Source organism: Entelurus aequoreus, linkage group LG22 (assembly GCF_033978785.1).
Source record: "Entelurus aequoreus isolate RoL-2023_Sb linkage group LG22, RoL_Eaeq_v1.1, whole genome shotgun sequence".
NCBI classification, from domain to species: Eukaryota; Metazoa; Chordata; class Actinopteri; order Syngnathiformes; family Syngnathidae; genus Entelurus; species Entelurus aequoreus.
In genome coordinates, this window is record NC_084752.1 from 31,781,112 (window position 1) to 31,797,052 (window position 15,941).

At 39.4% G+C, this 15,941-nt stretch overlaps 1 protein-coding gene across 2 annotated transcripts in view; it reads left to right on the forward strand.

Moving 5' to 3' along the window:
• The first annotated feature begins 610 nt into the window (after nucleotides 1-610).
• The window catches only part of txndc11 (thioredoxin domain containing 11), a 43,891-nt gene continuing 28,560 nt past the window's right edge, over nucleotides 611-15,941 (forward strand). The window contains exons 1-4 of one of the 2 annotated variants that reach the window (XM_062032889.1): nucleotides 611-984; nucleotides 3,324-3,420; nucleotides 3,516-3,635; nucleotides 10,437-10,534. In XM_062032889.1, coding sequence (XP_061888873.1) covers nucleotides 860-984; nucleotides 3,324-3,420; nucleotides 3,516-3,635; nucleotides 10,437-10,534 — 440 coding nt within the window. In that variant the 5' untranslated portion in view covers nucleotides 611-859. The remainder of the gene's footprint in view (nucleotides 985-3,323; nucleotides 3,421-3,515; nucleotides 3,636-10,436; nucleotides 10,535-15,941) is intronic. The other variant, XM_062032890.1, reaches the window with a different exon arrangement.

A 15,941-nucleotide genomic window follows, 5' to 3' on the forward strand; every position in this document is an offset into this window, starting at 1 on the left:
ACCATAATTGAATCAGTACAAACGTGGCCGTAACTTTTTTTTTGCAGTAGAGCCCCTTAAAAAGTCACTTTTACTCTTGGGGGGATTTTTTAAAAAACTTTTTAGTACATTTTAGATAAATACTTTGACTTGTACTTAAGTAAAAAAAAAAAAAAGCTTTTTGCTTTTTACTACATTTTAGACATGTACTTTGGACATGGGGAAAAAATGTGTGCGCACGAGAAACCTCTAAAAAAAAAATCCCCCATGTCCCTTTAGGGTTTCCGTAACTTTGACTTGTTCTTGGGTGTAAAAAAAAAATCAGCTAAGTGCTTTTATTTAATTTTTTTAATTTTTTAATTTTTTTTTAGGCAAGTAAACAAGGACCAGAACTCACAAAGTGCCCTCTAGCGGTCATGTGCTTTAAACCGGGTCAAACTGATGTCGTCATTTACTTGTAGGAACTGTCTACAAAAGTTTGTACATCATAACACGCATAATCCAAAAATGATATAATATTATTCGTGGTTAAATACATATATATATTTATATAATACATTATATTGTTTTATAAGTAATACGTGTTATTTGTAAGACTTGTATGCCCCTTTTGGAATGTTTCAAAACATCCAAGCGGTTTTTGTCACGGCCCCTGATGTCATTGTTGCGGAAGTGACTAGTCTACGTGGTGGAAGAAGGTTGGTCGGGACCGTGTTTGACTACTTTTCCACGCCGTCCACGCTGATGTCTAACCCGGCCTAGGACTCTGTCCGGTTTAAAGCCTCCCTACCTCCCACCCCACCGACGTCAGGCGAATGGAAACGCCGTTGAGCCGCTGCCGGGGCGTATAAATGGGACGAGGAGCCGCCGACAGGCTGTAATGCTGCGGCGTGCTCGGCGGGGTCTCCGGCAGGTGCTGAGTCTGATGGCCCGGAGACCAGAACTCCTTTGCGGGGCCATCGTGCTCGGAGTTCTGCTAGTACTGGCCTTCAAGATGACATGCAGGTACGCACTAGCAGCAACTTTCTTGTATGCTGTTAGCTTTAGATAAGGGCTGTTTGTGGATTAGCTCCTCGATTTAAGTTCAATTATTATGCGCTGCTATTGAACATAATACTTAAACTGTGTTTGAGTAGCTGAACATAAGTACTTGTTTAAGTCTCAGAACGTCAAATGATTGCTTATTAAACTTCAAAGTTAAACATAAACTTATGATTTCTGATAGTATCTTAAATATACTCAACTGCAGGAAAAATAGAGAAAACGCCCTTTTTTGGTAAAAAATATGTTCCAACATAATACAGTACAAACTACACAGTATTATTTTCCACATTCCCCACATTTGTTTTAGATAACTCTACATTCCCAAGTTAGAAAATGTTCCCTGTGAAAATGTATGTTCCCTGTGTATTCAATATTACATCTATGACAAATTCTCCATTTGCTGTTATTGAACTCAAAATGTTGATGCCATAAGACAAATTGACTGGAAATTTCTCATACTGCTCAATGTACTCTGTAAAACACCAGCTGAAACACTTTCTGTAAATGTATTTGTTCTTTTAAAAATGATGGAAAAATGTTGCGCATGCAAGTGCATATGTTCTACACTTTATTCTCAGATTCAAGCTTTTTTTTTTGGTTTTCCAAAAATAAATAGAATCTGCTTGTCATCTTGACTTACGATTTCAAAGCAAATTATCCATCAACCTGTAAATATATAATAATCAAAAACAGCTGTCTTTGTAAATTGGCTATTATGGTTTATATTCACATATATTCACTGGCACATGTGGCCCTTTGAGCGCTGACATAATTGCGATGCTTTAGGGCAGTGTTTTTCAACCTTTTCTGAGCCAAGGCACATTTTTTTCATTGAAAAAATCCAGAGGCACACCACAGGCAGAAAACATAAAAGAATGAAACAATAAAGTCTTTCTCGCAATTGTTGGATATGAATTCAAACCATAACCAACATCACTATAGCTCTTGTCTCAAAGTAGGTGTACTGTCACGGCCTGTCAAATCACGCCGTGCCTTTTTGTGAGTTTTTTGGCGTTTTCCTGTGTGTAGTGTTTTAGTTCTTGTCTTGCACTCCTATTTTGGTGGATTTTCCTGTTTTGTTGGTATTTTCCTGTAGCAGTTTCATGTCTTCATTGAACGCCATTCTCCGCACCGGCTTTGTTTTGGCAATCAAGACTATTTAAGTTGTACTGACACTATCCTTCTTTGTGAGGACATAGTTGATTGTCATGTATGGCTGTACTTTGTGGACACCGTCTGCTCCACACGCTGTAAGTCTTTGCTGTCGTCCAGCATTCTGTTTTTGTTTACTTTGCAGCCAGTTCAGTTTTAGTTTTGTTTTGCATAGCCATCCCTAAACTTCAATGCCTTTTCTTAGCGGCACTCACCTTTTGTTTATTTTAGGTTTAAGTGTTAGATACCTTTTTACCTTCACTCTGCCTCCCTCATATTGTGATCACCACAAACCATGTTCCCGACATCCACAAAGCAATTAGCTACCTGCTGCCACCTACTGATATGGAAGAGTATTTCACGGGTACTCTGCCGAGCTCTAGACAGCACAGACACTCAACAACGGCACATTATTTGCGGATTATAATTACTGGTTTGCAAAAAATGTTTTTAACTAGAGATGTCCGATAAATGCTTTAAAATGTAATATCGGAAATTATCGGTTTCAAAAAGTAAAATTAATGACTTTTTAAAACGCCACTTTACGGAGCGGTACATATCCAGTAAAACACGGACGTAGGGCTTACTTGCCAACCCTTCCGATTTTTCCGGGGGACTCCCGAATTTCAGTGCCCCACCCGAAAATCTCCCGGAGCAACCATTCTCTCGAATTTCTCCCGATTTCCACCCGGACAACAATATTGGGGGCGTGCCTTAAAGGCACTGCCTTTAGCGTCCTCTACAACCTGTCGTCACGTCCGCTTTTCCTCCATACAAACAGCGTGCCGGCCCAGTCACATAATATATGCGGCTTTGACACACACACATAAGTGAATGCAAGGCATACTTGATCAACAGCCATACAGGTCACACTGAGGGTGGTCGTATAAACTACTTTAACACTGTTACAAATATGCGCCACACTGTGAACCCACACCAAACAAGAATGACAAACACATTTTGGGAGAACATCCGCACGTAACACAACATAAACACAACAGAACAAATACCCAGAACCCCTTGCAGCACTAACTCTTCCGGGACACTACAATACACACCCCCCGCTACCACCAAACCCCGCCCCCCCCCAACCCTGCCCACCTCACCTGTGTAGTAAACTTACTCGAGATTTGTGTTTTTGTTTGCAGTCGTGCCAAAAATGTTGTGGCAGCAGCTCGCCCGCCGCTGCGCTTCTTCTCCACTGAATCCCCCGTGATAGACCTCTACATGGGCCAGCTGGACTCTGTAAGATCCTCCTGTTTGGTCTTCGTACAAGCTTTCGTTCAGTACAACAATTATCCTGTTTATCGGAGTCGACCTTACCAGTTTTTCCTCACTAGGTGGAGCGACTCAGGAGCATGGCCGAGGTGTCTTTCGTTTTCTTCTATGCGCCCTGGTGTGCCCACTCCATGGCCGCCAGACAGGAAGTGCAGCTGGTGGCGAAGAAGCTGGCCAAACAGGTACAGAAAGCGGTCCAGAAAAAAATTGGTATTCATCCGTTCCAAAAAGCCCATTGAAAACCGAATCGTATGAAGAGCACATTTTTTCCCATAAGAAACAATGTTAACCCACTTAATCTGTTCCAGGCACCCATAAATGTTAACACAAAATAGTTTTAGTATAGAAAAATTATAGTTTTACATGGATAAAACATTGCGAAATACACACATACTGTATAACGAATAAAATACAAATTTTCACATAACGTTTACCTTTATTGAACATTTTTGTTGACAAGGGACGAGGGCAGGGCAGAGCCACACATACACTATATTGCCAAAAGTATTTAGTCACCCATCCAAATTATCAGAATCAGGTGTCCTAATCACTTGACCCAGCCACAGGTGTATAAAATCAAGCACTTAGGCATGGAGACTGTTTCTACAAACATTTGTGAAAGAATGAGCCGCTCTCAGTGATTTCCAGCGTGGAACTGTCATAGGATGCCACCTGTGCAACAAATCCAGTCATGAAATTTCCTCGCTCCTAAATATTTCAAAGTCAACTGTCGGCTTTATTATTAGAAAATGGAAGAGTTTGGGAACAATAGCAACTCAGCCACGAAGTGGTAGGCCACGTAAACTGACAAGAGAGGGGTCAGCGGATGCTGAAGCGCATAGTGCAAAGAGGTTGCCGACTTTCTGCCCAGTCAGTTGCTACAGAGCTCCAAACTTCATGTGACCTTCCAATTAGCCCACGAGTGTGCCGAGTGTGAAATTTGGTGGAGGAGGAATTATGGTGTGGGGTTGTTTTTCAGGAGTTGGGCTCGGCTCCTTAGTTGCAGTGAAAGGAACTTTGAATGCTCCAGGATACCAAAACATTTTGGAACATTTCATGCTCCCAACCTTGTGGGAACAGTTTGGAGCGGGCCCCTTCCTCTTCCAACATGGCTGTGCACCATTGCACAAAGCAAGGTCCATAAAGACATGAATGACAGAGTCTGGTGTGGATGAACTTGACTGGCCTGCACAGAGTCCTGACCTGAACCCGATAGAACACCTTTGGGATAAACTAGAACAGAGACTGAGAGCCAGGCCTTCTTGACCAACATCAGTGTGTGACTTCACCAATGCGCTTTTGGAAGAATGGTTGAAAATTCTTATAAATACACTCCGCAACCTTGTGGGCAGCCTTCCCAGAAGAGTTGTAGCTGTAATAGCTGCAAAAGGTGGACCGACATCATATTGAACCCTATGGGTTAGGAATGGGATGGCACTTCAAGTTCATATGTGAGTCAAGGCAGGTGGCCAAATACTTTTGGCAATATAGTGTACATCAACTTTGTACTTTAATATAGGGCTGGGCGATATATCGATATACTCGATATATCGCGGGTTTGTCTCTGTGCGATATATAAAATGACTATATCGTGATATTCGAGTATACGTTCTCACGCAGTTGCTTTTAGCTGCGGGGCATTACACTACATGCGTTTATCACTCTTTCCTGTCTCTCCTCACAGAGACTTAAAACAAGCACACCTTCTTACATACGTCACATACTGTCACATGAGTAACGTCACACGCTGCTGATGCTAACAGCTAACGTTGTGGTGCGAGTGGTAATACGAGAGAGAGAAAGTGCAAATCTGGTAACAAATGGAGGAATAATTAATTCCCAAGAAAAACAGCACGGGGTCCATCGTCTGGCGGTGGTTTGGCTTCAAGCGGGAATATGTTGGACATTTATGCGGCAAAAGCGTTGCTACAAAAAGTAGCAGCACTGCTAATATGTAGCATCATTTGAATAGTCACCTGCTAGAATGAAGAGCGCTTCAAACTCCGCATGTCAACATCTCCGTTCGGTGCCACACCAACTAAATGCCCAAGCAACTATTTCCACATCAACACCGTAGGACATATACTATTTGATATGCAGCTCATTTTTATGTGACACTTATTGAAATATCTTTTGTGACATCATGCACAAAAGAGAACCTTATTTGTTTTAAACTATTTTAGTGGCGTTCTGTACAAAAAGTGCACTTTAATTTAGTGTTGTTTTGATATGTCATCTTAGTGACATCATGCACAAAAGTGGACTAATAGCTTGTTTTAAAATGTCTCTGACAATCTTGCACTTTCTGTTTTGGAAATGACATGAATGTTTGTGCCACTGCTTAATAACTGTTTAATAAATACAGTTTTGGTCAATTGACTTAGTTGTGGTTTCCCTCTCTGCATGAAAGTTTAAATTGAGCATATATTAATGCAGTATGAAGAAGAATGTTTTAATGTAGACACATAGAATCATCATACTGCTGTGATTATATGCATCAAGTGTTCATTCAAGGCTAAGGCAAAATATCGCGATATATATCGTGAAACGTGACATGGCCCAAAAATATTGAGATATTAATAAAAGGTTCATATCGCCCAGCCCTATCTTTAGTATGACTTTTTTTTTAAAATTGTATAATGATTCTTATTTTTTTGTTTAAATTAAGCCATTTGTGTTAGATGGAAGAATGCATTAAAAATGACAAACTTAGTTTACATAAATTGTTGCAACCACAACACGTCACACTGTCGTGACTCCGCAACCCCACAGTCAGGCATGTGATTTTTCCGTCTAAAGTCGGAATTCCGTCTTTTTTAATCTCGGGAAGAAAAAAAAAATTATCTCTCGTTTTTCAGTTTTTTTTGCCGACCCTAAATCAAGATTTGAGACGTAGTTTATATTACGCTGTAGTTGATTGGTCTATATGTTCCTTGTGACCAATCAGGACATCTGTTATGAATGATGACGTTAATAACGTCATCATTCATAATGGTTATTACCGCCATTGTCCATATGTAAACGATGACGGTTCTCGAGAGAAAGGACGCTTTATGAGTAAAAGAAATTGATAAACATGTCAAAAATAAGTTTCGATGGGACTGGATGGAAAGGGAAATCACTGATACTGTTGGGAAGAAGGAAGTTATGACTTTGTTCGGTGATTTTATTCGGAAAATCGATCGTCCCTGAAAGGTTTTGTGCACGTGGTGTCATGATAATATTGACTATGGATCACAAGGTTTCAAGGCTTTGGAAGTACATGCGAAACGCCAAAAACATATGAAACAACTTGAAGCAAGGAAAACAAACTTTTCACTAGCTGGTACTTTTGGATGTCAACCGAAAGTGACATAGAGAGGAAAGATCCACCCACAACCCACTTCAGTTGCAGACAGGGTTGTTAATAACGAGGTAAGCTAAAAAATATTTGCTTGCGAAATAAGTTTGTTTTAAATATTAACCAATTATTGCTTTGCGAAATATAAATGGGTTTTTCTAAAAATAAAAAGCCACGTGAAAATATATTATGAAATTACAGAAATTCAAAGAGTCGCATTATTGATTCCAGTTAACAATTTATTTGAAATACATTTGCATATAATACTATTTTGTAATATTAAGTTCTTATGTAGTCTCTTGAAACTATTGTCAGTGGTGTAACAATCTTGAAGGTAAATATTTTCACACTTGTTTCATGCAATATGTCAGTGTCCTCACATTATTATTTCCTATTTTCAAATATAAGTAAACAATACTAAACATGTTTAATTATTTTCATAAATTGATATCCTATTTTGGCCAAAAGAATGAAATGTTTACATTTGGTACTTTGTTATATTTATTCAAAAATCCAAAAAAGAAGCTACAAAAGCAGAGACCAAAAGGAAAATGCAGGCTGCTCAGAAATTTGCAAGGAAAGCTCATGTTAGGGCTCTCCGAGAAAGCTAATGTGTGAAGTGAACTGAAGTAATGTGGTAATACTGTAAATAAACTGTAGATAATAACACTGATCAATGTGACACCTGTGGATGTGAAATGAACACAAGATGTAAATATTAGTGACTAAATACTGTTGGGACTGAACCATATACAGTGATTCATTAGGATAATTGGGTTATGTATGTTCTATTAATGATGTTTTCATGTCTTTAAACACTAAAATATTTTCTTCAAATGGTGCTGTCTTTGTTAAGTTTAGCATGTTAAATTGGTGAAAAACCAGGAGCTTCGGGGGGCGTTGCCCCCCTTGTCCCCCCACCTGGACCTGGCTGGGGGCCTTCGTCCCCCAGACCCCCGGAAAATTTTTCAGTGTTTTTCATTGTGGTCAAATCACATGCCTGCACAGTAGTATGCCACATACTGTGTTATTTGCATCTTCGTTTGGCACTCTAGTGGGTTATTTTGCAACTGCACCTATTTGCCTCACACTTGCGCAGTGTAGAGTTCTGCCAGTTACGCAACCAAGACGCCTCATCACATGAAAAGCACATTGACAGCACAGGAGACTAGAGATGTCCCGATCGGATCGACCGCCGATAAATTGCCAAAAAATGCGTATCGGCAAGGCATGGGAATATGCCGATCCAGATCCAGTTTAAAAAAACAACAACTCCGGTCCCTGTTTTCCAACGCACCGATTTAAATAATACATTCCACTTTTCTGCTGCTCCCTAATTTCCGTTCCGCATTTTCCAGCACACCTTCAACACATCCACAGGTCTGTGGATTCTCTTGCAGTTGCTTTTCGCTGCTGGCATTACAAGACAGGCTCTTCTCACTCTTTTCTGGATCTCCCTCTCACAGACAGCAAGCGCACCTTCTTACACACGTCACATACTGTCACGTCATACGTCACATACGTATACGCCCTCCCCGAGCAGAGAGGTAGCAGCATGGCTAACGTTAGCTGTGATGCTAGCGCAGCCGTACGAGCAACGTTCCCTCTAAGGTGCGCGCCTGTGCAATTGCGCACTGCTCAAGCGTCCTCTGCGCATAGCAATTATATGCCACGCACAAAATCAAATAAAAAAATAAGCGCATAACAATTTTCGACACACGGACACGACAGAGAAAACAGTTTTCGTCATCATTGTTCAAATATTGTAACGTCTGTCGAGACGCCTATCTCTATTCGGTGCCACACGCCCACACCATCAAAAGGCAGAGGCAAACATTTCCACATCAACACTGTATGAAAAAATTAGTGATTTTTTTAGTTGTGATTTCCTTCTCTGCATGAAAGTTTAAAAGTAGCATATATTAATGCAGTTTGAAGAAGAATGTTTTAATGTAGACATGCAAGCCTTGAAAGAAAATTTTGAAAATCAAGACTACATTTCCTGCAAATGGGTGCATTTCTACCCTATATTTTAACTTTAGATTTTTTCTCATATCAAACTCTTTTGGCTGTCTTTTTGACACTTACATCCGGCGCCACCCTCCACACCCCGGATTATAAATAATGTAAATAATTCAATGTGATTATCTTGTGTGATGACTGTGTTATGATGATAGTATATATCTGATAGTATATATCTGTATCATGAATCAATTTAAGTGGACCCCGACTTAAACAAGTTGAAAAACTTATTAGGGTGTTACCATTTAGTGGTCAATTGTACGGAATATGTACTTCACTGTGCAACCTACTAATAAAAGTCTCAATCAATCAATCAAAACACATAGAATCATCATACTGCTGTGATTATATGCATCAAGTGTTCATTCAAGGCTAAGGCAAAATATCGAGATATATATCGTGTATCGCAATATGGCCTTAAAATATCGCAATATTAAAAAAAGGCCATATCGCCCAGCCCTAGTTCAATGATGCCATTTCTGCTTGTCATGTATAATTTTGTCTATTTTGTGTTTGTCCTTGAATAAACAGGTCAGTTTCTTGTTACCAACCATTGTGTATTATTCAAACTCCCCTAATTCAGCTGGCTAGTTGTTTTCAAGAGTACTAAAACCCTTTTCAACATGATTCTGACAACTAAGTAGGCTAAATAACTTTAAACTTTAATACATGCTCGAATAGGCCGGTATCGGATCGGAAGTGCAAAAACAATATCGGTATCGGATCGGAAGTGCAAAAACCTGGATCGGGACATCCCTACAGGAGACGGACCCGAGTTGCAACCACATGACAAAGCACTCAGAGCAGACTCAGTCGGACAGTCTCTAGATAATGTGGCAGTTTTTCAACAAAGCAATCATGCCTGATAGAAAATGCTTGAAAGTACAGTACATTTCCACTTTCCGAAATGCGCTAGTGCAATGCTGATTGGTTATGCTGTATACATGCTACCGATTAGCACAAGCGATTTTACATGTTGATTTTACCACCTTCAAATTTGGTAATGAAAACTAAGGCACAAGTTACAATTTAGCAGCAGTACAATACCATAAACACTTTGCAGGACTCAAATCAACACACTACTATATAATACTTGCAAATGATACTCTGAAATGTAAGAAAACAAGATATAACATCAATTGGGCACCACATGTATTATCTACTCACTATTAAATGTTTAAAAAATTATTTTATTATTAGACAATATTTGGTAACACAAAAGTGCCAACAAATTGGTACATTTGAGTACCAAGATTGAGTACTAGGTAGCAGGAATAGGTACCGTGTTGATTCAAATGTGAAAGGTACCCATCCCTAATAAATGAGGCCTTTTTTATATCACTTTTTGATATCACCATTCATTTACCACCGGCTGCGCAGATGTCAAGACTATAATAAAAGTGTAGATTCGCCTATACAAGACAGATAGGCTCAAAAATATCTGAATGTGGTTCAAGCCCAAGGCTGGACTAAGTGAAAGAGTATTGTTACACAGTGTGTGGCTGTGCGATTACCAAAACAGTGTGCAAAAAACGATAAATATTTTTGGAAACAGTGTTTGTGAAAACCAAGGTAGCACCTTGATAGATTTGTGTATGTTCTTTCTCTCTCACCCACTCAGGTGCAGTTTGTGGCCATAAACTGCTGGTGGAGTAAAGGCAAGTGCAGGAAGCAGAAGCACATTTACCAGTATCCCATCATCCAGCTCTTCTACCGACGGTGAGAGGGCCTGAAGTAGTCAATGAAAACTTTATTGTGAACATAAAACGGAGTGCAGCACTTGGCTGCAACCAACAGAAGCACTGTTGATTCAGTCTAATTAGTCTGCTGTTTAAAAGGAAGCGCAGGCTGGAATAAAAAAAAAAAACAGGTCAGACATCATAAAGAAGAAACAGACGAGTGTTTAAAAAAAGAGTCACTTTTCCCTTCCTCCTTAACGCTTCAAATATGGTTACAAAACCAAAGTTCCCATTAAGGTAATATTTCAGCTTCAAATTGGATAGGCAATATGAGCCCATCAACACGGACGAATGAGCAAGAATGCCGCGGTCACTTGATGGGAAAAACACATTCTACTGTAATGAGAAATACAACTTTATATCCTTTTAAATGTTTGCTTACATTATTATATATTATGATTACATTAGATCAGGGGTCACCAACGCGGTGCCCGCGGGCACCAGGTAGCCCGTAAGGACCAGATGAGTAGCCCGCCGGCCTGTTCTAAAAATAGCTCAAATAGCAGCACTTACCAGTGAGCTGCCTCTATTTTTTAAATTGTATGTATTTACTAGCAAGCTGGTCTCGCTTTGCCCGAAATTTTGAATTCTAAGAGAGACAAAACTCAAATAGAATTTGAAAATCCAAGAAAATATTTTAAAGACATGGTCTTCACTTGTTTAAATAAATTCATTATTTTTTTTACTTTGCTTCTTATAACTTTCAGAAAGACAATTTTAGAGAAAAAAATACAACCTTAAAAATGATTTCAGGATTTTTAAACACATGTACCTTTTTACCTTTTAAATTCCTTCCTCTTCTTTCCTGACAATTTAAATCAATGTTCAAGTAATTTTTTTTTTTTATTGTAAAGAATAATAAATACATTTTAATTTAATTCTTCATTTTAGCTTCTGTTTTTTCGACGAAGAATATTTGTAAAATATTTCTTCAAACTTATTATGATTAAAATTCAAAAAAATTATTCTGGCAAATCTAGAAAATCAAATTTAAATCTTATTTCAAAGTCTTTTGAATTTCTTTTAAAATTTTTGTTCTGGAAAATCTAGAAGAAATAATGATTTGTCTTTGTTAGAAATATAGCTTGGTCCAATTTGTTATATATTCTAACAAAGTGTAGATTGGATTTTAACCTATTTAAAACATGTCATCAAAATTCTAAAATTAATCTTAATCAGGAAAAATTACTAATGATGTTCCATAAATTCTTTTTTAAAAGTTTTTCTCTTCTTTTTTTCGGTTGAATTTTGAATTTTAAAGAGTCGAAATTGAAGATAAACTGTTTCAAAATTTAATTGTAATTTTTTTCGTGTTTTCTCCTCTTTTAAACCGTTCAATTAAGTGTAAATATCATTAATTATTAATCATAACATAGAGTTAAAGGTAAATTGAGCAAATTGGCTATTTCTGGCAATTTATTTAAGTGTGTATCAAACTGGTAGCCCTTCGCATTAATCAGTACCCAAGAAGTAGCTCTTGGTTTCAAAAAGGTTGGTGACCCCTGCATTAGATTATAACAATATCTTTTTTATCCAATATTCCTTCAGTTTAAGAGCATGATGTAGACAAAAGCTCTGAGTCTGAATATTTTTCATAGTAAATTATGGCATATTGTAATAATGAGACAAGAATATGTTGAATGACAGTCGAAAAGTAACATGTCTTCCTTCACTCATAATTTTTGCAGTTTTGTGCATTTAAAAAAAATTCAAATCGAATCGTAAACGCAATTTTGGAGAGAAAAATCTGAATTATTTTTTTTTCAAAAAATCGTGCAGCCCTATTCTGCAGATACAACAAGAAGCCCTTGTTTATACCTCAACTTAGGAAGCTGCATCAGGCCAAGGGGGACTGGAGTGGGGACTGGGTCCTGTTCTAGCAGGCCAGGAACAAACTAATGAAGAAGATCAGGGTAGCGAAGAGGAGCTACACTGAGAAGCTAAAACAAACCCTACTCCTTCCCGCACTGACGATCTGTGAAAAAAATGTGTGCCAGCTCTGGCAGAAACAAAACACCAGAAAGGTTCCAGGACCAGAGGGTGTGTCCCCCTCCTGCCTGAGAGTCTGTGCTGAGCAGCTGGCCCCCATCTTCACACAGAGCTTCAACTCATCATTGGAGCTGTGTGAAGTGCCCTCATTCTTCAAAGGCTCCACCATCATCGCAGTACCAAAGAAACCTGCCATGACAGGATTCAATGACTATAGACCAGACCTGGGCATTCTGCGGCCCGCGGGCCACATCCGGCCCTTTGTGCGTCCCTGTCCGGCCCGCGTGAGGCCAATCATAAATTACAAAATACATTTTAAAAAGTATCTATGTCGAGTGTGCAATACAACGGTGCTGCTTTTGTTTTGAACAGCGTTATTTGTATTACTTCCGTGTGGACGTATGCGTGTGTGTGATTGTGAGTGAATGTGAACAGCTGCAATCACAAATTACAAAATTAAGTTGAAAAAACATCTATGTCGTGCGCGCAATTAAACTGTGCTGCTTTTATTTTGAAAAGTGTTATTTATGGGCGTATGTCCGTGTGTATCGTGTGAGTGAAGGTGCACAGCGACAAGTGATGCACGGTTTACACCCGAGACGCTAAAAAGAGAAAAGTTGATGACGGATGCCGTGTTTTCAACAAGACATGGACTGCCAAGCAACGTTCCCTCTAAGGTGCGCGCCTGCGCAATTGCGCACTGCTCAGGCGTCCTCTGCGCACAGCAAATATATGCCGCGTACCAAATCACATCCCATCTGAATTCTAAACAAAATAAACACATTTATTCTGTGTAATTTTGCAATGCAACTTTGAGTGACAGTGACAACAAGCGGCCCTAGAGGTGTTCGTCAACACCGTTCAATTATTGTAACATCTATCGAGATGCTTCGAGGCCAGGAATTATATCGATCACTTTATTGAGCAAAACTGTTAATATTCGGCCATAACCACACCAAAAACATGAGTAAAACACTTCTATCTCGAAGAACTAGTCATTTTCTGCCGTACAAACCAGGCCAAAACCAACTTGTCATCTGTCACCAACATGCATACCACTAAGCCACTGGTGCGTTTATGGCCACACAAAAAGTCGGACAACTCAAACACCACACAAAGTTACACTATGACTCCTCAGTCATACACTACCGTTCAAAAGTTTGGGGTCACATTGAAATGTCCTTATTTTTTAAGGAAAAGCACTGTACTTTTCAATGAAGATAACTTTAAAGGCCTACTGAAATGAATTTTTTTTATTTAAACGGGGATAGCAGATCTATTCTATGTGTCATACTTGATCATTTCGCGATATTGCCATATTTTTGCTGAAAGGATTTAGTATAGAACAACGACGATAAAGATTGCAACTTTTGGTATCTGATAAAAAAAAGGCTTGCACCTACCGGAAGTAGCGTGACGTAGTCCGTTGAACATATACGCAAAGTTCCCTATTGTTTACAATGATGGCCGCATGAAGTGAGAGAGATTCGGACCGAGAAAGCGACAATTTCCCCATTAATTTGAGCGAGGATGAAAGATTTGTGGATGAGTAAAGTGCAAGTGAAGGACTAGTGGGGAGTTGAAGCTATTCAGATAGGGAAGATGCTGTGAGAGCCGGGGGTGACCTGATATTCAGCTGGGAATGACTACAACAGTAAATAAACACAAGACATATATATACTCTATTAGCCACAACACAACCAGGCTTATATTTAATATGCCACAAATTAATCCTGCATAAAAACACCTGCGTGTTTGTTATGCTAGCTCCTAGCTCCTCTGCTAGCTCCTAGCTCCATAGAACACGCCAATACAATTCAAACACCTGATCAACACACACAATCACTCAGCCCAAAAGACCGTTTACCTAACCCAAGGTTCATAAAGCTTATATATTTTTAAAAAGTTACGTACGTGACGCGCACATACGGTCAAGTTATCGAATGTTTAGCAGCCAAGGCTGCATACTCACGGTACCTGATATTCAGCTGGGAATGACTACAACAGTAAATAAACACAAGACATATATATACTCTATTAGCCACAACACAACCAGGCTTATATTTAATATGCCACAAATTAATCCTGCATAATAACACCTGCGTGTTTGTTATGCTAGCTCCTAGCTCCTCTGCTAGCTCCTAGCTCCATAGAACACGCCAATACAATTCAAACACCTGATCAACACACACAATCACTCAGCCCAAAAGACCGTTCACCTAACCCAAGGTTCATAAAGCTTATATATTTTTAAAAAGTTACCTACGTGACGCGCACGTACGGTACGGTACGTGTTATGCTAGCTCCTAGCTCCTCTGCTAGCTCCTAGCTCCATAGAACACGCCAATACAATTCAAACACATGATCAACACACACAATCACTCAGCCCAAAAGACCGTTCACCTAACCCAAGGTTCATAAAGCTTATATATTTTTAAAAAGTTACCTACGTGACGCGCACGTACGGTACGGTACGTGTTATGCTAGCTCCTAGCTCCTCTGCTAGCTCCTAGCTCCATAGAACACGCCAATACAATTCAAACACATGATCAACACACACAATCACTCAGCCCAAAAGACCGTTCACCTAACCCAAGGTTCATAAAGCTTATATATTTTAAAAAAGTTACGTACATACGCAAAAAAAAGCCAAAGCTGCATACTCACAGTAGCACGTCTACGTCTTTGTCATCCAAATCAAAGTAATCCTGGTAAGAGTCTGTGTTGTCCCAGTTCTCTACAGGCGTCTGTGTATCCAAATCAAAAGTCCTCCTGGTTAGAGTCTCTGTTATCCGAGTTCTTCCATCTTGACTGCATCTTTCGGGAATGTAAACAAAGAAGCGCCGGCTGTGTACTGTTGTGGCTGACTACGTTCGAAAAATACGTCCATTTCGCACCGACAACTTTCTTCTTTGCTTGCTCGGCTTCCTTCTCCATAATGCAATGAACATGATTGAAACAGATTCACGAACACAGATGTCCAGAATACTGTGGAATTATGAAATGAAAACAGAGCTTTTTCGTATCGGCTTCAATGTGGAAGGCATACCCGTGTTCGCCGGGCTACGTCACACGCATACGTCATCCTCAGAGGCGTTTCGAACCGGAAGTTTAGCGGCAAATTTAAAATGTCACTTTATAAGTTAACCCGGCCGTATTGGCATGTGTTATAATGTTAAGATTTCATCATTGATATATAAACTATCAGACTGCGTGGTCGGTAGTAGTGGGTTTCAGTAGGCCTTTAAACTAGTCTTAACTTTAAAGAAATACACTCTATACATTGCTAATGTGGTAAATGACTATTCTAGCTGCAAATGTCTGGTTTTTGGTGCAATATCTACATAGGTGTATAGAGGCCCATTTCCAGAAACTATCACTCCAGTGTTCTAATGGTA